The following is a 27,270-nucleotide window of genomic DNA, read 5'->3' as shown; positions in this document are numbered from 1 at the left end:
CCCAGCACCAGTGTTCTTTCCCTAACCTGTACTTTTGTTTCCACAATTGGCACACCCTGGCATCCAGGTAAGTCCCTTGTAACTGGTACCCCTGGTACCAAGGGCCCTGATGCCAGGGAAGGTCTCTAAGGGCTGCAGCATATCTTATGCCACCCTGGGGACCCCTCACTCAGCACAGACACACTGCTTGCCAGCTTGTGTGTGCTGGTTAGGACAAAACGAGTAAGTTGACATGGCACTCCCCTCAGGGTGCCATGCCAACCTCACACTGCCTATGCAGTATAGATAAGTCACCCCTCTAGCAGGCCTTACAGCCCTAAGGCAGGGTGCACTATACCATAGGTGAGGGCATAAGTGCATGAGCACTATGCCCCTACAGTGTCTAAGCAAAACCTTAAAGACATTGCAAGTGCAGGGTAGCCATAAGAGTATATGGTCTGGGAGTCTGTCATGCACGAACTCCACAGCACCATAATGGCTACACTGAAAACTGTGAAGTTTGCTATCAAACTTCTCAGCACAATAAATGCACACTGATGCCAGTGTACATTTTATTGTAACATACACCCCAGAGGACAACTTAGAGGTGCCCCCTGAAACCTTAACCGACTATCCGTGTAGGCTGACTGTTTTTAGCAGTCTGCCACACTAGAGACATGTTGCTGGCCACATGGGGAGAGTGCCTTTGTCACTCTGTGGCTAGTAACAAAGCCTGTACTGGGTGGAGGTGCTTCACACCTCCCCCTGCAGGAACTGTAACACCTGGCGGTGAGCCTCAAAGGCTCACCCCCTTTGTTACAGCACCACAGGGCACTCCATCTAGTGGAGTTGCCCGCCCCCTCCGGCCACTGCCCCACGTTTGGCAGCAAGGCCGGAGGAGATGATAAGAAAAACAAGGAGGAGTCACTGGCCAGTCAGGACAGCCCCTAAGGTGTCCGGAGCTGAGGTGACTCTGACTTTTAGAAATCCTCCATCTTGCAGATGGAGGATTCACCCAATAGGGATAGGAATGTGCCCCCCTCCCCTTGGGAGGAGGCACAAAGAGGGTGTACCCATTGGCTACTAACCCCCCAGACCTAAACACACCCTTAAATATAGTATTTAAGGGCTCCCCAGAACCTAGGAACTCAGATTCCTGCAACCTAAGAAGAAGAGGACTGCTAAGCTGAAAAACCCTGCAGAGAAGACGGAGACACCAACTGCTTTGGCCCCAGCTCTACCGGCCTGTCTCCCCACTTCTAAAGACACTGCTCCAGCGACGCTCTCCCCAGGGACCAGCGACCTCTGAATCCTCAGAGGACTGCCCTGCTCTAGAAGGACCAAGAACTCCCGAGGACAGCGGCCCTGTTCACCAAAGACTGCAACTTTGTAACAAAGGAGCAACTTTAAAACAACTTGCGTTTCCCGCCGGAAGCGTGAGACTTACCACTCTGCACCCGACGCCCATGGCTCAACTTGTGGAGAACAACCACTTCAGGGAGGACTCCCCAGCGACTGCGAGACCGTGAGTAGCCAGAGTTGCCCCCCCTGACCCCCCACAGCGACGCCTGCAGAGGGAATACTGAGGCTCCCCCTGACCGCGACTGCCTGCTTCTCAGATCCCGACGCCTGGTAAAGACTCTGCACCCGCAGCCCCCAGGACGTGAAGGATCCGAACTCCAGTGCAGGAGTGACCCCCAGGAGGCTCTCTCCCTTCGCCAGGTGGTGGCTACCCCGAGAAGCCCTCCCCTTGCCTGCATCGCTGAAGAGACCCCTTGGTCTCCCATTGATTTCAATTACAAACCCAACGCGTGTTTGCACACTGCACCCGGCCGCCCCCGTGCTGCTGAGGGTGTACTTTCTGTGTGGACTGGTGTCCCCCCCCGGTGCCCTACAAAACCCCCCTGGTCTGCCCTCTGAAGACACGGGTACTTACCTGCTGGCAGACTGGAACCGGGGCACCCCCTTCTCCATTGAAGCCTAAGCATGTTGGGCACCACTTTGACCTCTGCACCTGACCGGCCCTGAGCTGCTGGTGTGGTAACTTTGGGGTTGCTCTGTACCCCCAACGGTGGGCTACCTTGGACCCAAACTTGAACCCCGTAGGTGGTTTACTTACCTGCAAAAACTAACAAACTCTTACTCCCCTTAGGAACTGTTGAAAATTGCACTGTCTAGTTTTAAAATAGCTATATGTGATTTATGCGAAAACTGTATATGCTATTTTGCTAATTCAAAGTACCTACCTGCAATACCTTTCATTTGAAGTATTACATGTAAATCTTGAACCTGTGGTTCTTAAAATAAACTAAGAAAATATATTTTTCTATACAAAAACCTATTGGCCTGGAATTGTCTCCGAGTGTGTGTTCCTAATTTATTGCTTGTGTATGTACAACAAATGCTTAACACTACTCCTCTGATAAGCCTACTGCTCGACCACACTACCACAAAATAGAGCATTAGTATTATCTCTTTTAGCCACTATCTTACCTCTAAGGGGAACCCTTGGACTCTGTGCATACTATTCCTTACTTTGAAATAGTGCATACAGAGCCAACTTTCTACATTGGTGGATCAGCGGTGGGGTACAAGACTTTGCATTTGCTGGACTACTCAGCCAATACCTGATCACACGACTAAATTCCAAAAATTGTCTTTAGAAACTGATTTTTGCAATTTGAGCTATTTTTCTAAATTTTTTAAAGCCCTGCTAGGGCCTTGTGTTAGTCCCTGTTAGCATTTCTTTTAGAGTTTAAAAGTTTTGTGAAAGTTTGAATTAAGTTCTAGAAATAGTTTTAGATTCTTAAAAAGTATTCCAACTTTTAGAAACAATGTCTAGTGCAGAAGAGAATGTGATGGAACTCGACATCACCCCTTACCTCCATCTTAAGATGAGGGAGCGGAGGTCTCTCTGCAAAATAAAGAAAATACCAGTTGGCCTAAGACCTTCCAAAATACAGCTCCAGGAGCTGCTGGCAGAGTTTGAAAAAGCCAACCCCTCGGAGGATGACCTCCCAGGGGATGAAGCTAGTGACTTTGAGGAGAATTACCCCCCCCCCCCCAGCCCTAATTAGGGAGATCAGGGCCCCTCAAGCTCTGTCTCCAAATGTGATAGTCAGAGATGCTGCTTCCCTCACAGGAGGGTCCAGCACCTCTGCAATCACTGAGGATATCCTCAGTGAAGATGACCTCCTGCTAGCCAGGATGGCCAAAAGATTGGCTTTAGAGAGACAGCTCCTAGCCATAGAATGGGAAAGACAAGAGATGGGTTTTGGTCCCATCCATGGTGGCAGCAACATAAATAGGGTCAGAGATTCTCCTGACATGTTGAAAATCCCAAAAGGGATTGTAACTAAATATGGAGATGGTGATGACATCACCAAATGGTTCACAGCTTTTGAGAGGGCTTGTGCAACCAGAAAAATAAACAGATCTCACTGGGGTGCTCTCCTTTGGGAAATGTTCACTGGAAAGTGTAGGGATAGACTCCTCACACTCTCTGGAAAAGATGCAGAATCTTATGACCTCATGAAGGGTACCCTGATTGAGGGCTTTGGATTCTCCACTGAGGAGTATAGAATTAGATTCAGGGGGGCTCAAAAATCCTCGAGCCAGACCTGGGTTGATTTTGTGGACTACTCAGTAAAAACACTAGATGGTTGGATTCAAGGCAGTGGTGTAAATGATTATGATGGGCTGTACAATTTATTTGTGAAAGAACACCTATTAAGTAATTGTTCAAATGATAAACTGCATCAGCATCTGGTAGACCTAGGACCAATTTCTCCCCAAGAATTGGGAAAGAAGGCAGACCATTGGGTCAAGACTAGGGTGACCAAGACTTCCACAGGGGGTGACCAAAATAAAGGGGTCACAAAGCCTCCCCAGGGGAAGAGTGTTGAGACATCCAAAAACAAAAATAGTAAAGAGTCTTCTACAGGCCCCCAAAAACCTGCACAGGAGGGTGGGCCCAGAGCCTCTTCACAAAACAATTTTGGGTACAAGGGTAAAAACTTTGATCCCAAAAAGGCCTGGTGTCGTAGCTGTAATCAGCCTGGACACCAAACTGAAGACAAGGCCTGTCCTAAGAAAAGTACCACTTCTAACTCCACTCCAGCTAACACTGGAATGGCTAGTCTCCAAATGGAATCAACAGTGTGCCCAGAGCAAATCAGGTGTCACACTGAAGCTACATTAGTCTCTGAGGGTGGGGTGGATTTAGCCACACTGGCTGCCTGGCCTCCTAACATGCAAAAATACAGGCAGCAGCTCTTAATTAATGGGACAAGTGTAGAAGGCCTGAGGGATACAGGTGCCAGTGTCACCATGGTGACAGAGAAACTGGTTTCCCCTGGTCCATACCCGGCTGGACAAACTTATCCAGTCACCAACGCTGACAATCAGACTAAAATACATCCCATGGCTATGGTAACTTTAGAGTGGGGAGGGGTCAATGGCCTGAAACAGGTGGTGGTCTTCTCAAATATCCCAGTAGACTGTTTGTTTGGAAATGACCTTGAGTCCTCAGCATGGGCTGAAGTAGAACTGAAAACCCATGCAGCCATGTTGGGTATCCCCGAACTGGTGTGTGTCAAGACAAGGGCACAGCGCAAGGCTCAGGGTGAAAAAGTAGCGTTGGAGCCTGGAAAAAGGGCCCAGCCTACCAAGAGAAAAGGAAAGACAACTGGGAAACCAGCTGCAACACAACAACAAAAAGAGAACCTCTCTTCCCAGGAAGAAGTTCTGCCCTCTGAGGGAACTGAGCCTCTGGAGTTAGAACCTTATCAGATTGAGCTCTTTGGCCCAGGGGGACCCTCAAGGGAGCACTTGTGTAAGGGGCAAGAAACCTGTCCCTCTCTTGAAGGCCTTAGGCAGCAAGCTGCTGAAGAGTCCAATGGCAAGAAAACTGGAACATACAGGGTCTATTGGGAAGATGGGCTCCTTTACACTGAGGCAAGAGATCCCAAACCTGGTGCCACTAGGAGAGTGGTAGTGCCTCAGGAGTTTAGGGAGTTCATACTGACCTGAGCCCATGATATTCCTCTTGCTGGGCATTTGGGACAAACCAAGACGTGGGAGAGACTAGTCAACCACTTCTATTGGCCCAACATGTCCCAGAAGGTCAAGGAGTTTTGTGTCTCCTGCACCACCTGTCAAGCCAGTGGTAAGACAGGTGGACACCCAAAGGCCCCCCTCATTCCACTTCCAATGGTGGGGGTCCCCTTTGAAAGAGTGGGTGTGGACATAGTGGGTCCACTTGAACCTCCCACAGCCTCAGGGAACATGTACATACTAGCAGTAGTGGATCATGCTACTAGATACCCTGAAGCAATTCCCCTTAGGTAGACTACTGCCTCTGCAGTAGCCAAGGCCCTCATTGGTATTTTTACCAGAGTGGGTTTTCCTAAGGAGGTGGTGTCTGACAGAGGTACCACTTCATGTCAGCATACCTGAAACACATGTGGAATGAGTGTGGAGTGACTTACAAATTCACTACACCATACCATCCACAAACTAATGGCCTTGTTGAGAGATTCAACAAGACATTAAAAGGCATGATCATGGGGCTCCCTGAAAAACTCAAAAGCAGATGGGATGTCCTCTTGCCATGTCTGCTTTTCGCTTACAGAGAGGTGCCTCAGAAGGGAGTAGGGTTCTCACCCTTTGAACTTCTGTTTGGCCACCCTGTAAGGGGACCACTAGCTCTTGTAAAAGAAGGCTGGGAGAGACCTCTTCACGAGCCTAAGCAAGGTATAGTGGACTATGTACTTGGCCTACGTTCAAGGATGGCAGAGTACATGGAAAAGGCAAGTAAAAACCTTGAGGCCAGCCAACAGCTCCAGAAGTTTTGGTATGACCAAAAGGCTGCAATGGTTGAATTTCAACCAGGGCAGAAAGTCTGGGTTTTGGAGCCTGTGGCTCCCAGGGCACTTCAGGACAGATGGAGTGGCCCTTACCCAGTGCTAGAAAAGAAGAGTCAGGTCACCTACCTGGTGGACCTAGGCACTAGCAGGAGCCCCAAGAGGGTGATCCATGTGAACTGCCTTAAGCTCTTCCATGACAGGGCTGATGTGAATCTGTTGATGGTAACAGATGAGGACCAGGAAGCTGGGAGTGAACCTCTCCCTGATCTCCTCTCCACAAACCCTAAAGATGGCTCAGTTGATGGAGTGATCTATTCACACACCCTCTCTAGCCAACAGCAATCTGATTGTAGGAAGGACCTGCAACAGTTTGCTGAGCTCTTTTCCCTAACCCCTGGTCAGACACACCTGTGTACCCATGATGTGGACACAGGAAACAGCATGCCTGTCAAAAACAAAATATTCAGACAGTCTGACCAAGTTAAGGAAAGCATCAAGGTGGAAGTCCACAAGATGCTGGAATTGGGAGTCATTGAGCACTCTGACAGCCCTTGGGCTAGCCTAGTGGTCTTAGTCCCCAAACCTCACACCAAGGATGGAAAGAGAGAGATGAGGTTTTGTGTGGACTACAGAGGACTTAATTCGGTCACCAAGACAGATGCCCATCCCATTCCAGGGGCTGATGAACTCATTGATAATTTGGGTGCTGCCAAATTCTTAAGTACCTTTGACTTAACTGCAGGGTACTGGCAAATCAAAATGGCACCAGGAGCAAAAGAAAAGACAGCATTCTCCACACCAGATGGGCATTATCAGTTTACTGTTATGCCCTATGGTTTACATAATGCCCCTGCCACCTTCCAAAGGTTGGTGAATCAAGTCCTTGCTGGTTTGGAGTACTTTAGTGCAGCTTATCTTGACGATGTTGCTGTCTTTAGCTCCAGTTGGCAGGATCACCTGGTCCACCTGAAGAAGGTTTTGAAGGCTCTGCAATCAGCAGGCCTCTCTATCAAGGCATCCAAATGCCAGATAGGGCAGGGAACTGTGGTTTACTTGGGACACCTTGTAGGTGGAGGCCAAGTTCAGCCACTCCAGCCTAAGATCCAGACTATTCTGGACTGGGCAGCTCCAAAAACCCAGACTCAAGTCAGGGCATTCCTCGGCTTGACTGGGTACTACAGGAGGTTTGTGAAGGGATATGGATCCATAGTGACAGCCCTCACAGAACTTACCTCCAAGAAAAGCCCAAGAAAGTAAACTGGACTGTAGAATGCAAACAGGCCTTTGACACCTTGAAACAAGCAATTTGCACAGCACCAGTTCTAAAAGCTCCAGATTACTCCAAGCAGTTCATTGTGCAGACAGATGCCTCTGAACATGGGATAGGGGCTGTTTTGTCCCAAACAAATGATGATGGCCTTGACCAGCCTGTTGCTTTCATTAGCAGGAGGTTACTCCCCAGGGAGCAGCGTTGGAGTGCCATTGAGAGGGAGGCCTTTGCTGTGGTTTGGTCCCTGAAGAAGCTGAGACCATACCTCTTTGGTACTCACTTTGTAGTTCAAACTGACCACAGATCTCTCAGATGGCTGATGCAAATGAAAGGTGAAAATACAAAACTGTTGAGGTGGTCCATCTCTTTACAGGGAATGGACTTTATAGTGGAACACAGACCTGGGACTGCCCATGCCAATGCAGATGGCCTTTCCAGGTTCTTCCACTTAGAAAATAAAGACTCTCTTGGGAAAGGTTAGTCTCATCCTCTTTCGTTGGGGAGGGGGGGGGGGATGTGTAAGGAAATGCCTCCTTGGCATGGTTACCCCCTGACTTTTTGCCTTTGCTGATGCTAAGTTTTGGTTTGAAAGTGTGCTGAGGCCTGCTAACCAGGCCCCAGCACCAGTGTTCTTTCCCTAACCTGTACTTTTGTTTCCACAATTGGCACACCCTGGCATCCAGGTAAGTCCCTTGTAACTGGTACCCCTGGTACCAAGGGCCCTGATGCCAGGGAAGGTCGCTAAGGGCTGCAGCATATCTTATGCCACCCTGGGGACCCCTCACTCAGCACAGACACACTGCTTGCCAGCTTGTGTGTGCTGATGAGGACAAAATGAGTAAGTCGACATGGCACTCCCCTCAGGGTGCCATGCCAACCTCACACTGCCTATGCAGTATAGATAAGTCACCCCTCTAGCAGGCCTTACAGCCCTAAGGCAGGGTGCACTATACCATAGGTGAGGGCATAAGTGCATGAGCACTATGCCCCTACAGTGTCTAAGCAAAACCTTAAAGACATTGTAAGTGCAGGGTAGCCATAAGAGTATATGGTCTGGGAGTCTGTCATGCACGAACTCCACAGCACCATAATGGCTACACTGAAAACTGTGAAGTTTGGTATCAAACTTCTCAGCACAATAAATGCACACTGATGCCAGTGTACATTTTATTGTAACATACACCCCAGAGGGCACCTTAGAGGTGCCCCCTGAAACCTTAACCGACTATCCGTGTAGGCTGACTGGTTTTAGCAGCCTGCCACACTAGAGACATGTTGCTGGCCACATGGGTAGAGTGCCTTTGTCACTCTGTGGCTAGTAACAAAGCCTGTACTTGGTGGAGGTGCTTCACACCTCCCCCTGCAGGAACTGTAACACCTGGCGGTGAGCCTCAAAGGCTCAGCCCCTTTGTTACAGCACCACAGGGCACTCCAGCTAGTGGAGTTGCCCGCCCCCTCCGGCCACGGCCCCACTTTTGGCGGCAAGGCCGGAGGAGATAATGAGAAAAACAAGGAGGAGTCACTGGCCAGTCAGGACAGCCCCTAAGGTGTCCTGAGCTGAGGTGACTCTGACTTTTAGAAATCCTCCATCTTGCAGATGGAGGATTCCCCCAATAGGGATAGGAATGTGCCCCCCTCCCCCTTAGGAGGAGGCACAAAGAGGGTGTACACACCCTGAGGGCTAGTAGCCATTGGCTACTAACCCCCCCAGACCTAAACACACCCTTAAATTTAGTATTTAAGGGCTCCCCAGAACCTAGGAACTCAGATTCCTGCAACCTAAGAAGAAGAGGACTGCTAAGCTGAAAAAACCTGCAGAGAAGACAGAGACAACACCTGCTTTGGCCCCAGCTCTACCGGCCTGTCTCCCCACTTCTAAAGACACTGCTCCAGCGACGCTCTCCCCAGGGACCAGCGACCTCTGAATCCTCAGAGGACTGCCCTGCTCTAGAAGGACCAAGAACTCCAGAGGACAGCGGCCCTGTTCACCAAAGACTGCAACTTTGTAACAAAGGAGCAACTTTAAAACAACTTGCGTTTCCCGCCGGAAGCGTGAGACTTACCACTCTGCACCCGACGCCCCCGGCTCGACTTGTGGAAAACAACCACTTCAGGAAGGACTCCCCAGCGACTGCGAGACCGTGAATAGCCAGAGTTGTCCCCCCTGAGCCCCCACAGCAACGCCTGCAGAGGGAATCCGGAGGCTCCCCCTGACCGCTCAGATCCCGACCCCTGGTAAAGACTCTGCACCCGCAGCCCCCAGGACCTGAAGGATCCGAACTCCAGTGCAGGAGTGACCCCCAGGAGGCTCTCTCCCTTGCCCAGGTGGTGGCTACCCCGAGGAGCCCCCTCCCTTGCCTGCATCGCTGAAGAGACCCCTTGGTCTCCCATTGATTTCAATTACAATCCCAACGCGTGTTGGCACACTGCACCCGGCCGCCCCCGTGCTGCTGAGGGTGTACTTTCTGTGTGGACTGGTGTCCCCCCCGGTGCCCTACAAAACCCCCCTGGTCTGCCCTCCGAAGACGCGGGTACTTACCTGCTGGCAGACTGGGACCGGGGCACCCCCTTCTCCATTGAAGCCTAAGCGTTTTGGGCACCACTTTGACCTCTGCACCTGACCGGCCCTGAGCTGCTGGTGTGGTAACTTTGGGGTTGCTCTGAACCCCCAACGGTGGGCTACCTTGGACCCAAACTTGAACCCCGTAGGTGGTTTACTTACCTGCAAAAACTAACAAACTCTTACTCCCCCTAGGAACTGTTGAAAATTGCACTGTGTCTAGTTTTAAAATAGCTATATGTGATTTATGTGAAAACTGTATATGCTATTTTGCTAATTCAAAGTTCCTAAATTATCTACCTGCAATACCTTTCATTACATGTAAATCTTGAACCTGTGGTTCTTAAAATAAACTAAGAAAATATATTTTTCTATACAAAAACCTATTGGCCTGGAATTGTCTCTGAGTGTGTGTTCCTCATTTATTGCTTGCGTATGTACAACAAATGCTTAACACTACTCCTTTGATAAGCCTACTGCTCGACCACACTACCACAAAATAGAGCATTAGTATTATCTCTTTTTGCCACTATCTTACCTCTAAAGGAACCCTTGGACTCTGTGCATACTATTCCTTAATTTGAAATAGTGCATACAGAGCCAACTTCCTACAGACACTGCTCAAATGAACTCATATTTCCCTGTACACATCACTAATCCTTTTTGGGTTACAGAGTAACGTGCTACTCACCAAAAAGAGTTTTGACACCTTGTCAGGGGTAATAAGTGCTATATAAATACAATTAATTAAGAGAGAGATAATGGAAAAGCTCATTTACACTGAAAATAGTTTTGAACAGAATATAGTTAGTCCTTAAAAAGAAAAATGTCCATTACAATTACCTCCAACCCAGATGGGAAGATGCTATGATTTTGGCAGCAACCCCCCCCCCCACTCTATCAATTACTGCCCGAGATGGGCCACCGGAAATATCATGTTTGCAATATCAGGGGAAACTTGAAACTTTGTTTCAGCACACACATGACGTTCAGAAATGAACACTATGGTAACACTGAGGCCCAGTCAAGATCACTCTTCTGCAACCTGAACCTTCCCATGATACATCTTGTATCCAATACTTTAATACGGACTGTTTCGTATATTTTACGATGCACCAGAAGACAGTAACAGAAATTCAATTTAATACAATGTGACACTTTGCCATTGATTAATACTTATGCTCAACAGTCGAAGTGCACCGAAAAAAACAACGGTTTCAGGGGCGTTATAGTTAGGTTCTGAATTTACTCATACAAAACCATAGACATTCAGCAGTTAGAGTTAGTTAGGTTAACTAACTATAACTCACGCCCTAAGGTGACTATAACTAGCGGGCTAGCCATGCACAGTTTTCTGATCAATAATTTTATTGCAAATGTTGCAGTGATGATATCAAAGACGCCATACATGATCTCATCAATGATATAATATGTGGAGTAATTAGCTGTGCATGGCGAAGGCATGAGTTATAGTTACTTAAAATAACTCCAACTATAACTGCTGAATTTCTATGGTTTTGTATCAGTAAATTCAGAACCTAACTATAACACAGCTATAACCTTTGATTTTTTTCAGTGAATTTCAATGTTTTTTAATATAAAGCAATTTTAATTACTATACCTTATTCCAACCCCGCCGTGCATGCCGGTGATTGACCGCAAGACCTTGCCTGCAGCCATGCCTTGCAGCCAAGCCCTTTAACCACTCAACACCATGCACGTCCTTTGGATGTGGGCAGCGCAGTTTGGCCACAGGGCCTGTCTCTGTCAGTGAATCTATGAGTGGGTGCGTGAGCGTTTGGGTGGGTCTGCAAATGGGTGTGTGAGTCTGAGTGGGTGTGAGGGGGTGCATGGGTGTGTAAGCGGATGCATGAGTCTGAGTGCATGTATGAGTGAATGTATGAATGAATTTGTGTATGAATGAGTGTTTTTTCTTTCAAATGTGTCTATATTTGTGAATAATTCATGACAATTTGCAAATTTTCACAAATATCATGCATGGTGGCGCAAAACTATTTTAAACCCATAATTTGCACCTTAAACACACCTACATCACAGTGCTGGGGTCAGGGTACCTTCTCCCTGACCCCTTCTGCCACTTTCAATTTGGATTTTCACCCCCCCTTGTAGTCAGTTTGTGCTCAGCCAACTGCAACGATTCCTAGCGTACATTTATTTGTAAAAAATGTGCAAATTTTGCAAATTATAAAAGCCAGAGATATAGAAATGTATTTTCCCTTCAGTATCTCAAAAACTACTGAACAGATTCACACCAAATAAGCGAAAGTGTAATTTGCTTATCGACAGCTAGCTTTCTGCCAAATATGGTGTAATTTCGTCTAGTGTGTCGGCCTGTAGTTGTGTCTAAATAATCCTATGGGAATTAACATGGGAAATGCAACGTTTTTTTACACCCCCACTCTTCAGCCCCTGTTTGACCACGCCACTAGGTTATATATATATATCCTGGAGAGGTTTTGATCTACCCCCAAAAGACATAAATTGGTCATCATGGCCCTGAGCCTCTATACACTTTATCCCCTGCATTTCTCGAAATTGACTTGACTTCTGTAATTATGAATCATTTATCCAACCATTATGCTTATACCTACCTTTCCAAAATTTGCCTTGCAATACAGAAACAATTAAGTAGGCACTGTCTCAGGTTTGCACATTTTCTAAAGACAACAGAAGAATAATTTCTTATATGTTGACATTTCTAAACTAACTGTCATCTCTGATTTTTGGTGTTCTTATATTGTCTTTGATGCTGTACACTGCCCTAGACCCGACTAGAATGCATACACTCTCCCTGCATATGATTGGACAGAGCGATATTCCTAGACTAGAATAGTGCTACGCCCAAACATAACAGACCTGGAATTCCCACACCCAGGTTTCACAGTAGAAGAACAGAGGGCCCATTTTAGTTGCGTGAGCAAAACACACCCATTAACACTGCCTAGCAGTCTGGTGGAGGGGCAGTGGACTCTGCCACCAAAGCATATCCAATTCATCCAATCCCTGCAATACCACGGTGAGAACATTGAAAGCTCTATCTTGCCTGTCGGCAGCCTATATATTCTTCTCACCCCACACGAGCTGCAGCAATCCCCACTCCCATTTGCTACCTCCTAAAAGCAGGTGCTAAATAGGAGAAGGCAAGGGTCCATAATGCATTGCAGAATAATTATCTTAGTTTTTTTTTAACCTGGTAAAACTGGATCAGCATGTTATTCCCTATCTGGGGCAATATAATTTGTGATATTCAGATTTAGAAGCAGGGGTACTGCCCGAAAACATTAATTTCTTGCAGTGGAATCCTATTAATCTGTGTAAAGTCGACCATAATTAAGGTCAATAACTGTACTGATATAGGTTCTACATTACTGTAAAATATTCCTGCAGCTTGACAAACTGCAGCTTGACAAACTGCGGAATTCATCCCTGATCGTTTGTTCACAAAGCACCATATACATTGGCCTTACCATATTCAAAACGTACTTCTAATGTCTTTTAATCATGCAGAGCTAACTCATATTTGATCTAACAGGGATCATCTTGCAATACGTGTTTTCCCGCACACCGGATATTCTGCACTCATCACACTTAATAATTTAATCTAAACACATAGTCAGCAGAGAAATTTACGTAAACAGTAGTTTCAGTTATGAGAATTTGTGCTACAAGGCAATGGAAAAGAACTACTGTGAATCACAGACTAATTATATTGGACAGCTGGCTGATCATTCCACAGAAAAAATGCAACTGTACAAAACTTACCACCTTAACTTCAACAGGCTGAACCTGCTGAAGATGCTGCTCCTCTTCCGGTGCTTCTGCAAGCTTGGCAGTAACCCCTACTATTTTCTTTTCTATGTTGTCCACCTCATCCAAAATGTGTTCCAGTTTTTCATGAAAAGCTATGGTTTCGCTTTCCAAGCCATTCATTCCATCCTGTGACTCTTGGGACATTTGCTTTTCTATCACTAGTTTGGTGAGGCTTCTCTTACCATCCTGTATTCCTTCTGCCTGTGCCTGGTTAACCAATATTTCTTTTTCCACGTGCTCCCGATCATCCTGTGCATTTAACAACTTTGTTGCCGATTGTGAAGTCAGTATCTTTTCCCTGCTTGGTGTTCTCTGGTGGCTGTGAGTGGATTCTCCTTTGGTGCACCTTGTGTGTTGCAATGTTAAATCTGTGGTAGTGCTTTCTGCGTCCCCATTTAGCAACTTATTATCCACTTCAGTATCCTTTGGAGGACAGGTATTGTTTGTGCTTTGGGATGGTCGTATACCGACCTCAATGTGGTCTAAAGAATTATTTTCTAGGATGCCATTGACTGTAGGTTTCTGGGCTTCCTGGGCTTGTTCTGTGCTTTTTCCTTGCCGCTGAAGCAGAGGGTGATCTGTGAAACTGTTGTGCTGAAGCAATATTCTCGGGCCATGTCTTTCTTGAGGTCTCAACATATTGCATCCTGGGGGGTGGTCACAGTTCGGTTCCACAGATCTGCAGAGGAAAAGAAATGCTCTATGTATCATGCAGAAATACGTGTATTTAATTTACTTTATTTTGATGATGAATGCTTGTCTTTTTTATGGTTCTCCCATAAATTTGGAAACACAGAGTACAACAACATAGTTTTTAAGAAACATCATCATAGCATATGAAAATGTCTAATCTCACTAAATAATCAAACAGTGTTTCATAATTGTCATTTTATACTAAATGTTGATTATTTTATAAGTCAATTGAACATATGTTCCTGCTCCCTACATCACACTAGATAATATATTACATAACTAGTTAATATATTACATAACTAGATTCCACCAAGTTGTGTATAGGTTTAGACCAGGCTTGTTAAGATAATGGACCTCTACGTGGACAAATCTTATCTTCATCATGCTCCTTCACATTTGGGCATTTAGTAAATATGAACAAGACATTCACATACATCGGACACAGTTCAACTTCGTAATTTTGTTGATATTTTGTTAATAGCTTCTTTATTCTGATCAGATCTCCTAATGACTTATATTTCCCTTTATCAGACCTTCCAATCCAATATAGTGGGAATTTTAGTCTGATTAAATTAATCAAACACTGTCATGAACAAAGAAAATCCAGGGAAAAGTCAAACATTATAGTAAAAATAGTTAAATGTAAAAAGGGAAATGAAAATGTCACTTACCCAGTGTACATCTGTTCGTGGCATCAGTTGCTGTAGATTCGCATGTTTTGCAATAGCTCGCCATCTGGTGTTGGGCCGGAGTGTTACAAGTTGTTTTTCTTCGAAGAAGTCTTTCGAGTCACGGGACCGAGTGACTCCTCCTTTTGTGTCCATTGCGCATGGGCGTCGACTCTATCCTCGATTGTTTTTCCCCGCAGAGGGTGAGGTAGGAGTTGTATTGTAGTAATAGTGCCCATGCAATGGAGTGACTAAGTATGTACCTATATAAGGTTGAAATGATATATATACAAATAGTTGAAGGTAACTTCCGAACTGCTACAGGCTCCCGGGGAGGCGGGTGGGCACATGCGAATCTACAGCGACTGATGCCACGAACAGATGTACACTGGGTAAGTGACATTTTCAGTTCGATGGCATCTGTCGCTGTAGATACGCATGTTTTGCATAGACTAGTAAGCAGTTATCTCCCCAAAAGCGGTGGCTCAGCCTGTAGGAGTGGAAGTAGTCTGAAACAATGTTCTTAATACGGCTTGCCCTACTGTGGCTTGTTGTGCGGATAACACGTCTACACAGTAGTGCTTGGTGAATGTGTGAGGCGTAGACCATGTGGCTGCCTTACATATTTCTTGCATTGGGATGTTTCCTAGAAAGGCCATGGTAGCACCTTTCTTTCTGGTTGAGTGTGCCCTTGGTGTAATGGGCAGCTGTCGTTTAGCTTTAAGGTAGCAGATTTGGATGCATTTAACTATCCATCCGGCTATACCTTGTTTTTATATTGGGTTTCCTGCATGAGGTTTTTGGAATGCAATAAATAGTTGTTTAGTCTTTCTGATGTTTTTAGTTCTGTCAATGTAATACATTAATGCTCTTTTGACATCTAATGTATGTAGTGCCCTCTCAGCTACGGAATCTGGCTGTGGGAAGAACACTGGAAGTTCCACTGTTTGATTTAGATGGAACGGTGAAATAACCTTTGGTAAAAATTTAGGATTAGTCCTTAGGACGACCTTAATTTGTGTAGTTGTATAAAAGGTTCTTGTATTGTAAACGCCTGAATCTCGCTTACTCTTCTTAGGGAAGTAATGGCGATGAGGAATGCAATCTTCCAGGTTAGGAACTGTATTTCGCAGGAGTGCATGGGTTCAAAAGGTGGACCCATAAGTCTAGTTAGGACAACATTTAGGTTCCATGAAGGAACAGGTGGTGTTCTTGGTGGAATAATTATTTTAAGGCCCTCCATGAATGCTTTAATGACTGGTATCCTATAAAGGGAAGTTGAATAGGTAGTCTGCAAGTATGCAGATATTGCTGCAAGGTGTATTTTAATGGAAGAGAAAGCTAGGTTAGATTTTTGTAAGTGAAGCAAGTAACCCACTACATCTTTTGGAGTTGCGTGTAATGGTTGGATTTGATTAATATGGCAGTAGCAAACAAACCTCTTCCATTTACTTGCATAGCAGTGCCTGGTGGATGGCCTTCTGGCTTGCTTTATGACTTCCATACACTCTTGTGTAAGTTGTAAGTGTCCTAATTCTAGGATTTCAGGAGCCAGATTGCTAGATTCAGCGATGCTGGATCTGGGTGCCTGATCTGTTGGTTGTGTTGAGTTAACAGATCCGGTCTGTTGGGCAGTTTGATGTGTGGTACTACTGATAGGTCTAGCAGCGTTGTGTACCAGGGTTGCCTTGCCCAAGTTGGTGCTATTAATATGAGTTTGAGTTTGTTTTGACTGAGTTTGTTTACCAGATAAGGAAGGAGAGGGAGAGGAGGAAAAGCGTAGGCAAATATCCCTGACCAGTTCATCCATAGGGCATTGCCCTGGGACTGCCTGTGTGGGTATCTGGATGCGAAGTTTTGGCATTTTGCGTTCTCTTTTGTCGCAAACAAGTCTATCTGAGGTGTTCCCCAGAGCTTGAACTAAGTGTTCAGAGTTTGGGGGTGAATTTCCCATTCGTGGACCTGTTGGTGATCTCGAGAGAGATTGTCTGCGAGTTGATTCTGAATCCCTGGGATAAACTGTGCTATTAGGCGAATTTGGTTGTGAATTGCCCAATGCCATATCTTTTGTGCCAACCGGCTCAACTGCGTTGAGTGTGTCCCCCCTTGCTTGTTTAGATAATACATTGTTGTCATGTTGTCTGTTTTGACGAGAATGTATTTGTGAACTATTATTGGTTGGAAAGCCTTTAGTGCTTGAAAAACTGCTAGCAGTTCTAGGTGATTTATATGCAGTTTTGTTTGATGTACGTTCCATTGTCCTTGTATGCTGTGTTGATCGAGGTGTGCTCCCCACCCTGTCATGGAAGCATCTGTTGTTATTACGTATTGTGGCACTGGGTCTTGGAAAGGCCGCCCTTTGTTTAAATTTATATTGTCCCACCATAGAAGCGAGAGGTAAGTTTGGCGGTCTATTAACACCAGATCTAGAAGGTGACCCTGTGCTTGTGACCATTGTGATGCTAGGCACTGTTGTAAGGGCCTCATGTGCAGTCTTGCGTTCGGGACAATGGCTATGCATGAAGACATCATGCCTAGGAGTTGTAATATCATCTTTGCTTGTATCTTTTGTGTTGGATACATGCGTTGTATGATGTTGTTGAAGTTTTGAATTCTTTGTGGACTTGGAGTGGCTACTCCTTTTGTTGTGTTTATTATGGCTCCTAGGTACTGTTGTACTTTGCACGGCAGGATGTTTGATTTTGCGAAGTTGACGGTGAACCCCAGTTTGTAGAGGGTTTGTATGATTTGATTTGTGTGGTGTGAGCACTTTGATAACGAATGGGTCTTGATTAGCCAGTCGTCTAGATACGGGAATACATGTATTTGCTGCCTTCTGATGTGTGCAGCGACTACTGCTAGACATTTTGTAAAGACTCTTGGTGCTGTTGTTAAACCGAAAGGCAATACTTTGAATTGGTAATGTATTCCTTTGAATACAAACCTTAGGTATTTCCTGTGCGATGGATGTATTGGTATATGGAAATACGCGTCTTTGAGGTCTAAGGTTGTCATGTAGTCGTGTAGTTTGAGCAATGGTAGCACTTCTTGTAGTGTGACCATGTGAAAGTGGTCTGATTTGATGTATGTGTTTACTATCCTGAGGTCTAGGATTGGTCTTAGCGTCTTGTCCTTCTTTGGTATTAAGAAGTATAGTGAATTAACTCCTGTGTTTATTTGTGTGTTTGGTACTAATTCGATTGCATTCTTTTGCAATAGTGCTTGAACTTCTGTCTCCAGGAGCTCGGAATGATGTTGTGATAAATTTTGTGCTCTTGGTGGTATGTTTGGAGGGAATTGTAGAAATTCTATGCAATAACCATGTTGGATAATTGCTAGAACCCAAGTGTCTGTAGTGATTTCCTGCCATGCTTTGTAATAATGACCTATTCTTCCCCCCACTGGTGTTGTGTGGAGGGGATGAGTGACATGTGAGTCACTGCTTAGTTGCAGGGGTTTTGGGGCTTTGAAATTTTCCCCTATTCCTAGGGAATTGCCCTCCTCTGTATTGGCCCCGAAAGCCTCCCCTGTACTGTCCCTGGTAACTGGACGGTGTTGCCTGTGAGGTGCTGGCTTGTGTGGCCTGACCCCGAAATCCCCCTCTAAAGGGTGTCTTGCGGAAGGTGCCGTAGTTTCCTCTGCTCTGCGGGGAGTAGAGTGCGCCCATTGCTTTAGCAGTGTCCGTGTCCTTTTTAAGTTTTTCTATCGCTGTGTCCACTTCTGGACCGAACAGTTCTTTTTCATTGAAAGGCATATTGAGAACTGCCTGCTGTATCTCTGGTTTAAACCCAGACGTTTGTAGCCATGCATGCCTTCTGATGGTCACGGATGTATTAATTGTCCTTGCAGCTGTGTCTGCTGCGTCCATGGAGGAGCGTATCTGGTTGTTTGAAATGTTTTGACCTTCCTCAACCACTTGCTTTGCCCTTTTTTGTAGGTCTTTGGGTAGATGTTCAATGAGGTGTTGCATCTCATCCCAATGGGCTCTGTCATAGCGCGCAAGTAGTGCTTGAGAGTTGGCGATGCGCCACTGGTTTGCAGCCTGTGCTGCGACTCTCTTTCCAGCTGCATCGAACTTGCGGCTTTCCTTATCCGGGGGTGGTGCATCCCCAGATGTGTGGGAGTTGGCCCTTTTCCTAGCTGCTCCTACAACGACGGAATCTGGTGGCAGCTGTGCAGTGATGAAAACAGGGTCTGTAGGGGGCACCTTATACTTTTTTTCCACTCTTGGTGTGATTGCCCTACTTTTGACCGGCTCCTTAAAAATTTCTTTTGCGTGCCGGAGCATACCAGGGAGCATAGGCAGGCTTTGGTAGGTGCTGTGGGTGGAGGAGAGGGTGTTGAATAAAAAGTCATCCTCGACCTGTTCTGAGTGGAGGCTTACATTGTGAAATTGTGCTGCTCTAGCCACCACTTGAGAATACGCAGTGCTGTCTTCTGGTGGAGATGGCTTCGTAGGGTATGCCTCCGGGCTGTTATCTGACACTGGGGCGTCGTATAAGTCCCATGCGTCCTGATCCTGGTCACCCTGGCTCATGGTGGTGTGAGCTGGGGAATGTGATGGAGTTTGTGCTGGTGAGACGTGAATTACAGGTGGAGGAGAGGGTGGTGGAGTAACCTTTTTCACCACCTTTGTTTGTGGTGTTTGTTCAGTTTGGAACTCCAGTCTTCTCTTTCTTCTAATAGGGGGAAGGGTGCTTATTTTCCCTGTTCCCTCCTGTATGAAGATACGCTTTTGCGTATGGTCTACATCGGTAGATTGCAGCTCTTCCTCGAACCTGTGCTTTCGCATTTGGGAGGTTAGTGAATGCTCCTCTGTATAAGAGCCTGAAACTGGGTCGGTTGCAGGTTGTTTTGGCACCAAAACCCTGTCTGCATCTTTTTTCGGCTCCGAGCTGACTTTTCTTTTTTTCGGGGCCGAAACCTCTCAGCGTCGATCTTCGTCGGTGCCGCTGTCTCGGCGTCGAGCCGTGTCTACACCGCTATCTCGGTGTCGATGCTTGTCTCCAGCACTTTCTCGGTCCCGAGAAGGCTGCGTACTGGTGTCTCGACCGGAGTCGGACTGTCTCGGCACTGTTTGGGCCTTTTTCGGTGCCGACGGTCGGTCACCGAATTTATGGGTCGAGCCATGGCCTGGTGGCAGTGGCGTCCCCTGGGCCTTGTCAATCTTCTTATGTGTTGTTTTCGACGTCTTACTCACGGTTTGTGGGTCATCGAATTCCTCGGAGTCCGATTCGTGGATCGAGAAGGTACCTTCCTCTTCTTGTTCCTCGAACTCTCGGTGGGCTGTCGGCGCGGACGCCATTTGAAGTCTTCTGGCTCGACGGTCTCGGAGTGTTTTTCGGGACCGGAACGCACGACAGGCCTCGCAGGTGTCTTCACTGTGCTCAGGTGACAGGCACAGGTTACAGACCAAGTGTTGGTCTGTATAGGGGTACTTGTTGTGGCATTTGGGACAGAAACGGAACGGGGTCCGTTCCATCGGCGTTCTTCAGCACGCGGTCGGGCCGACCAGGCCCCGACGGGGGATCGAAAAACTACCCCGAAGGGCACTGAAGCTCTTCGATCTTCGATGCGGTGTTGAATCTAACTACGCCGATCCCGAACGCAACAATACCAACGAAAATCTTCCGAATTTAGCTATCTTTCCGTTTCCGAAACTCGGAGCGACAGGAACACGTCCGAACCCGATGGCGGAAAAAAAACAATCGAGGATAGAGTCGACGCCAATGCGCAATGGACACAAAAGGAGGAGTCACTCGGTCCCGTGACTCGAAAGACTTCTTCGAAGAAAAACAACTTGTAACACTCCGGCCCAACACCAGATGGCGAGCTATTGCAAAACATGCGTATCTACAACGACAGATGCCATCGAACACTTGATTTCTACTCTCCTGCAGATGCTTACACCTTGTCACCCTCCAAAGCAAATCTGTGACACAAGGGATTGTTTAGTTAAAGCTCTAGGATTTGACTCTGAAGATTTTCTGGAGCAAATGGTATGATTCATTGTTACAGTTTAACATATATCACATTTATTAAGAGTTGAAACTTATATTTTTGGTGATATAAAGATCTACTCCAATACCCAAAGTAATTGAGCTTAAAGAACCTAAAAGTATCTTCAGTTTACAAATGGTGAACATAAAGAACAAGTCACAGGAGCTTTTGGAAAATAGCATCTTATTCATAGTCTACACCTTAACCATTGGAAGGCTACCAGTACGAACTTAAGAGCTGTCGAAAAAGAAGCAGACATGAGCAGATACAGATTTGAATAAGATGACAGCTGTTTGCTAGCACACTAATGAAAGGAATTGGGTATGCAGAAGTGCATATTTCCCTAGAAAGCAATGTAATATATACTGGTCAAACACAACATATATTTAAATATATTGAGGACATGTATTGCAGTACAATAGATACATTTAATCACTAGGATGTTGACTTTGAGTCAAATATATTTCAGAATTTTATGGTGTGAACTAAACCTACAATCAGCATATGAGCAGCAGGTTTTGAACCCACAACTGGAAATATAAAAATTTCAGTAATAAATAACAGGGATATGTAAATACCTGTAAAGACCTTCCTCTGCACAGATAACCCCTTACTAGCTTATTACTTTTCTTCTCAGTCTTAAAATACCTATTCCAGGGAGTTGTAAGGGAAGTAAAACACATTATAAATCATCATCTTTTATTGTACTTCTTACCATTACACATACTACTGTGAAAAACACTGAAAATATCCTGAAACAAGAGAAATTACAATAAGGTAGCGTGAAACAGTACTAACAGTAATTGTCTCACACAAAGCAGAAGTCAAAGCCTACCCATTTAAGGCCCAGAGACAGCAACAGTATTTCACTCAAATTGCAGGCAAGAAACCACAATGAATGGGCCATGCTTCAGCAAAGCTGCATTTTAGTTTAGGGATTTATACTATAAGGCTCTGAAGTCACTTCTAAAAGGGAGCATTTTAAATAATGTAAAATCTCAAGATCTGCCTCGTTGTCCACAGTCACTACCCCAGCGATATAAAGCACTTATTAACATGGAAGCATTCTGTGTGGATGTGATACTAAACTGTGTTGCGTGAGAAATCGTAAAAGGATAAAAAACGTGCCTTTAGCACAAATATTGTCCATCAGACCTCTCATGCCCAAGAGATGTCAACCATAATACTTCATCTTCTCCAGGTACAACTGTCAATGAATTTCCTGTGCCATATAGTATGATCCCGAGATTGCGAGACCCACAGCATATTCGAACTGGAATTTCTGTCACTTTATATTTATGAGTAACTATGCTCACAGAAAGTGTGGGGTTCAATTTATGTGTCTAGATTGATAATCATGTTAGAATTTTGGCATTGTCATTAATTTTCAAAACAAAAGACCTCCGTGATAAATTACATTTTCATTTACGTGACATATGCAAAGAAATGGAAAAGTAATTTACATTGAAGAAGAAAACCGCATGTGAAAGCAAATGTTGTAAAACAACTATCTTTTTTAAAAGGTTTCCTGTACAGAACACTATTTCAGGTTGGCTAATTAATTCACTGTGCTTCTGCTCATGACAAGTAGGTATAAAATCGGAAATTTAGTAACAACTACAATTTAACCCTGAAATAAAATGCATGCATGACTCTTTGAACACCATTGAGAATGCATTCCTTTGGAAAAACAGCCTTGCTGAATTTTCTGGCAAACCAAGACATTACCACAAATCATGGTTTGCTGTAAAATCTCTCCTCAAAGTATTTAATATATGACATGGGAGTTAATCTGTGTACTTTAAGGCACATGTTCTCTGACAGATTTGCCCTTATATTGCCGTTATACTGCACATCACTGTGATTCACTGAACAGTAATCAGCTATAACAAGAACGGACGAAAATAGCAATATTGGCCAGTAAACAGGGTTGAGGAACGTTAATACAAGGCACAGGTTTGTCAATACTGACCACCATGTGGGTTGAACAATAATGATCCAAATATGTTACACGGAGACAACAGTAATGAACTTAGGCTGGGGAGGGTACACATGGAGTAATAAATGTAGAGAAACTAGGTACAAATGTGAGGACTGCAAACAAAAGAGGGAGTTTCCATGTCAAAGGAACGTCTTATTGTGAGCAGATACCATGACAAGATTACCAACTATAGAAAAATACCAAGAGGCAGAAAGACCTGGACGGGGAGACCTGGCTAAAATTCCTAAATAGTATAGATGCCTCAGTTACCTCTATTTCAACACTGCCTGGGTTGTCCTAGAAGCAGTAGAAATGTGGGGAGAAGAGAGCAATCCATTTCATTAAGTGAGAATATAACACTTGGTCAAGAGCTCCTACGTTTGCAAACAAATTCACATCCTGATTCCTTATGACAGAAATGTCAAGTTTCTTAAACAGATGATTCATTCTAAGTTTCACATTATGAGCCCAATTAGCAATGCTGCCAAGACCCTGATCCATACACTCCTGCTCAGATTAATCTGCTCCCTGTATCAGTTTTCACAGAATTTCATTAAAGAAACTTCTGATTCAATTTAAAAAGAAGCAAGACCGAAACACAACCAAATATCTATAATCACAGCAGTCAATGTAGAACCTATGTCACTTTCCTCCAATCACCATCTAGTTTTGGAAATTAACTTGATGTAGCTGTATAAAGTTATGTATGCAACCAGTATGCAAATGTACTGAGCACACAACTACCATTTACCAATGTTGTGAAGCTGGAAAAAATAAAACATGTTTTCTATACGGCGCTCACTGTTTTGAATATTTTAAGCATTCGCTTTGAATTTGACACAAAATGTTTGGCACAGCAGTTCTTAAACAGTGGACCTAAACACATACTTAGGAGGTTTGTGAAACTTTAAAAAAAATTACATTATCAGATTAATAAAGTATTTATACATAAAACGTCAAAATATAGAACTCAAATATTTTAAATGCTACGTAAGTGTGAAGGAATTTCAAAACTGGAGGCTAAAAATTACATTTGTATCCTTAGCTTGATTCATGGGAGCAGTGAAAGTAGAGAAAACAGAATCTAGTACCCATGACTGGTGGCCTCGATTTAAGCACTTGTGTGTACCCACAAATACAGTGCATGTATTAGGAGGAGGAAAAGTGATATTCTAGAGTATAGCATATCACCTCATGTTTTAGAAATAAAAAACAAATTATGTGAAGCTCCAATCTTTCCATTAAAATTTAAATTTTGTTGTTTGTCTTTTTGTTTATTTTTTTGTTATTTTTTGTTTTTGATTTAAATCAAATATTTCATAACTTGTGCATTTGTTTGATCTGTACTTGTTTCTGTATTTTTGTATATTGTGTTGAGGTTCAAAATATATACTGCTTAGGATGGACTCCTGGCTTCCAAATGGTGATTCACTAGGGGCCCAGAGAAGCCAAACCCAGGTCTAGATGTAAGTGTGCATACTGAAGTCAACATCATACTTTTGGAAGAGGATGATGGCCTTAAAAATAAGCTCATTTCAAGAAATTGCTAGCCTTGGAGACCAGCATCACTCAAGCAGTTCTTTTAATTATTCTAAGAAGTGACTGAATAAGAAATTGCAGATCAGAAAATCTCACACAATTCAAGTTCATTCTTGCATCAATGCACCCTTTGCACTCTTTGTACTGAAGCAGACGTTACTGTGGTTTTGCAGCATGGTACAACACAAGAACAGAATGTAACACGACATTAGAGATGCGAGCTAGCTCTGCAAGTTACAAATGTAATTCAACTCACAGAAGTGACCAAGTACACACATTACTTGGGGTAGTGTATCTTAAAGTAATATCATTACAAGACGGGATGTTAATTAGCACAATTGTTATAATACCTTTCAAAAAATCTATTTTACATTTTGCAACTTCAATCGCAGTCCATTGGTGCCAGGGTCATTACATTTTTGTAAGTCATCATAATCGGAAATGTATATGAACTAACAAAAGAAAAATATATTGAGTGCTGGATACCAAAGTAATTAAAATCCAAGAACTTTTTTTTAATACAAATGTTAATATTTTCAGTTTCATCACCAGAATGTCCAAAGAATATGCAGCAAAAGGTATCCATCAGTTAGTGTGCGTAAGATCGCTTGCCTATTTATTACTAAACAACCAGCCCACTCATTAATTACCATGCCTCTGAATACCAAACCTTCACTCACTGCATTTGAAAATGCCTGCCCACCAGTTACTGTCCCAGAGAATGGCTGCCTGTCAATTACTGTGCCTGAGAATACCTGCTTACCCCTCACTATGCCAGAGGCTACTTGCTCGTCAGCTAATGTGTCAGAGAATGTCTTCCCATCAATTACTGTGCTGTTAAACACCTACACATCACTCATTGTGCCTGACAATACTTGTGCACCGGCTACTTTTCTGAGAATACCTACCCACCACTCACTGTGCCTGACACTACATGCTCATCAGTTACTATTGAATACCTGTCCATCAGTTGCTGTGCCAGAGAATGCCAACCAGTCAGTTGCTAGGTCCACAAATGCATGCCCATGAGTTACTGTGTCAGGGAATGCCTGCTCATCAATTAATGTCTGAAATTATTCACCATTAACTAAGCAAGGGGATACGTGCTCATCAGCTATTGTATGATACAGCAGTGGGCATGGAGCCCCCTCGTGGATCTGGCGTTGTGCACTCATCCGGCTGAGGTACTCCCCTCCTCCCTTCCCCCTGAGGTGCCTGTTTTATTTTGATCTGATGCCCCAGCAGTGTTCTCTCCATTTTTATCAGGTATTGAGTGTGGGCCTCGCCCATGCATTTTGGGCCCAGTGGTCCACGGACTATGATGGTGGCATACCTTGGACTTGTATTCTTGGTGTATATATTTGTTTAGAGTGTAAATATGTATATATATTTTTGATTACTGTATTTGAATAGATTACAAACGTTCAACTCATTTCCTTTTGTCCTTGCATTCTTCCGAGGGGTTGGGGGTTGTAAATGTAATGTATCTACATGTACTTGTGTGTGTGTTGTAGTGGGTCAGGGTGGGGATGGGAGTGTTGCGTGTGTGTGTGTGTCGCTCTTTTTTCCCTCCCCCCTCCCTGTGTCGTAGGTACAATACTCACCGTGGTCTTCGCCGCCATCTTTGTTGTTCCTGGTAGAGGAGCAGGAAGATAAAGACTGGGAGAATCTGGAGTTCGGGTTCCAAGGCATCCTAGTTCCTCGTGGGGTGTGTAGAGGTGAGTGTTTCCCCTTCGAAGTCCTGTTTCCGCCATGTTTCTGTTTGCGGTGAATCCGTCCCGGAAAAGGTGGCAGATTGGCCTGTTGTAATACAGTGGGCGGAACCTTGTCTTCCGTCTGCCTGTTGGCGGTTACCGCCGCAGTGTTTCTTTCTACCGCCGCGGCGGTCGGAGTGTTAAAGTGGCTGTCTATGTTGGCGGTTTCCGCCACGGTCGTGATTCCATTTTTTTACCGCTGGCCTGTTGGCAGTTTTACCGCTGCTTTAACACCGACCGCCAGGGTTGTAATGAGGGCCTTAATGTCCCACCGAGTGCCAACCCATTATTAAATGTGCAGGGAAAAGTCCACCCATCAGTTAATGTGCCATGGAATGCCAAAGTATCAGCCCATGTGCCAGATAATCTCTCTCCAGGAAATACCTAACCATTATGTGTCACTGAATGCCTCCCCCTCAGTTACTGAGAATGTCTGTCGGTTAAGTGTCACAGGCTGACTGATCATCATCATCTTCTATGAGAGAGAAAACGTCTGCCTTTCAGTTACTCTGAACAAATTGCTTAGCTCTATTAAGTAAGGATAGTTAAGGCCTTTAGATCATGTGCAAGGGAATGCCTATCTGTTACTCTGCCACAAAATGCCTTCCCATCAGTTTTTGTGTCAAGGAATGAGTACCAACCATTAACTGTGCCGGGAATGCCTGCCTGATCTGCCAGTCACTGTGACCACCAAAGTACCATGGCTTGAAATACTAAAGCATAAGCATGCTGGCCAGATGAGCATGAGTTTCTTGGGAAAGCATGCCATTCATTTGGACTGGACTGCTCCTTTAAGGTGGGGCCATGATAGTCTGTCCTAAGTTTGAAGCTAAAAAAAAATAAAAAAATAAAAGATAAAAAAAAAGGTTGATTGGGACGCCACCCCATGGAGATTCTTGTGGTTAAGGATAGCTGGCTCACCCATTTCTATCCATCGCTTCTTTGTTATTGATAGTTACTGTGCCAAAGCATGCCTGCCACGGAAACCGCGTATCCACTGGTTAACTGTGCCAGAGAAAGCTAGCTCAGCAGTAATGGTGAAGAAAATGGCAGAGAGCCATTTAATATTCCAAAGTAGAATGTCTGCTTGGCACAGACTGCTTTACAAAATGCCTGCCCTTTATTTAC

General features: G+C 44.8%; 1 protein-coding gene across 6 annotated transcripts in view; it reads right to left on the bottom strand.

The window, feature by feature from the left end:
• Positions 1-27,270, bottom strand: part of FGD4 (FYVE, RhoGEF and PH domain containing 4) — a 514,720-nt gene that overhangs the window by 127,967 nt on the left and 359,483 nt on the right. For all 6 annotated transcript variants that reach the window (XM_069228222.1, XM_069228225.1, XM_069228227.1 and 3 more), the window contains exon 4: positions 13,460-14,186. In XM_069228222.1, the coding sequence (XP_069084323.1) occupies positions 13,460-14,186 (727 nt within the window). The remainder of the gene's footprint in view (positions 1-13,459; positions 14,187-27,270) is intronic.

This window comes from Pleurodeles waltl, chromosome 4_1, assembly GCF_031143425.1.
Source record: "Pleurodeles waltl isolate 20211129_DDA chromosome 4_1, aPleWal1.hap1.20221129, whole genome shotgun sequence".
In the NCBI taxonomy this organism is placed as follows: Eukaryota; Metazoa; Chordata; class Amphibia; order Caudata; family Salamandridae; genus Pleurodeles; species Pleurodeles waltl.
Note: the sequence above shows the minus strand (reverse complement) of the source record. Positions and strands in the feature narration are given on the sequence as shown.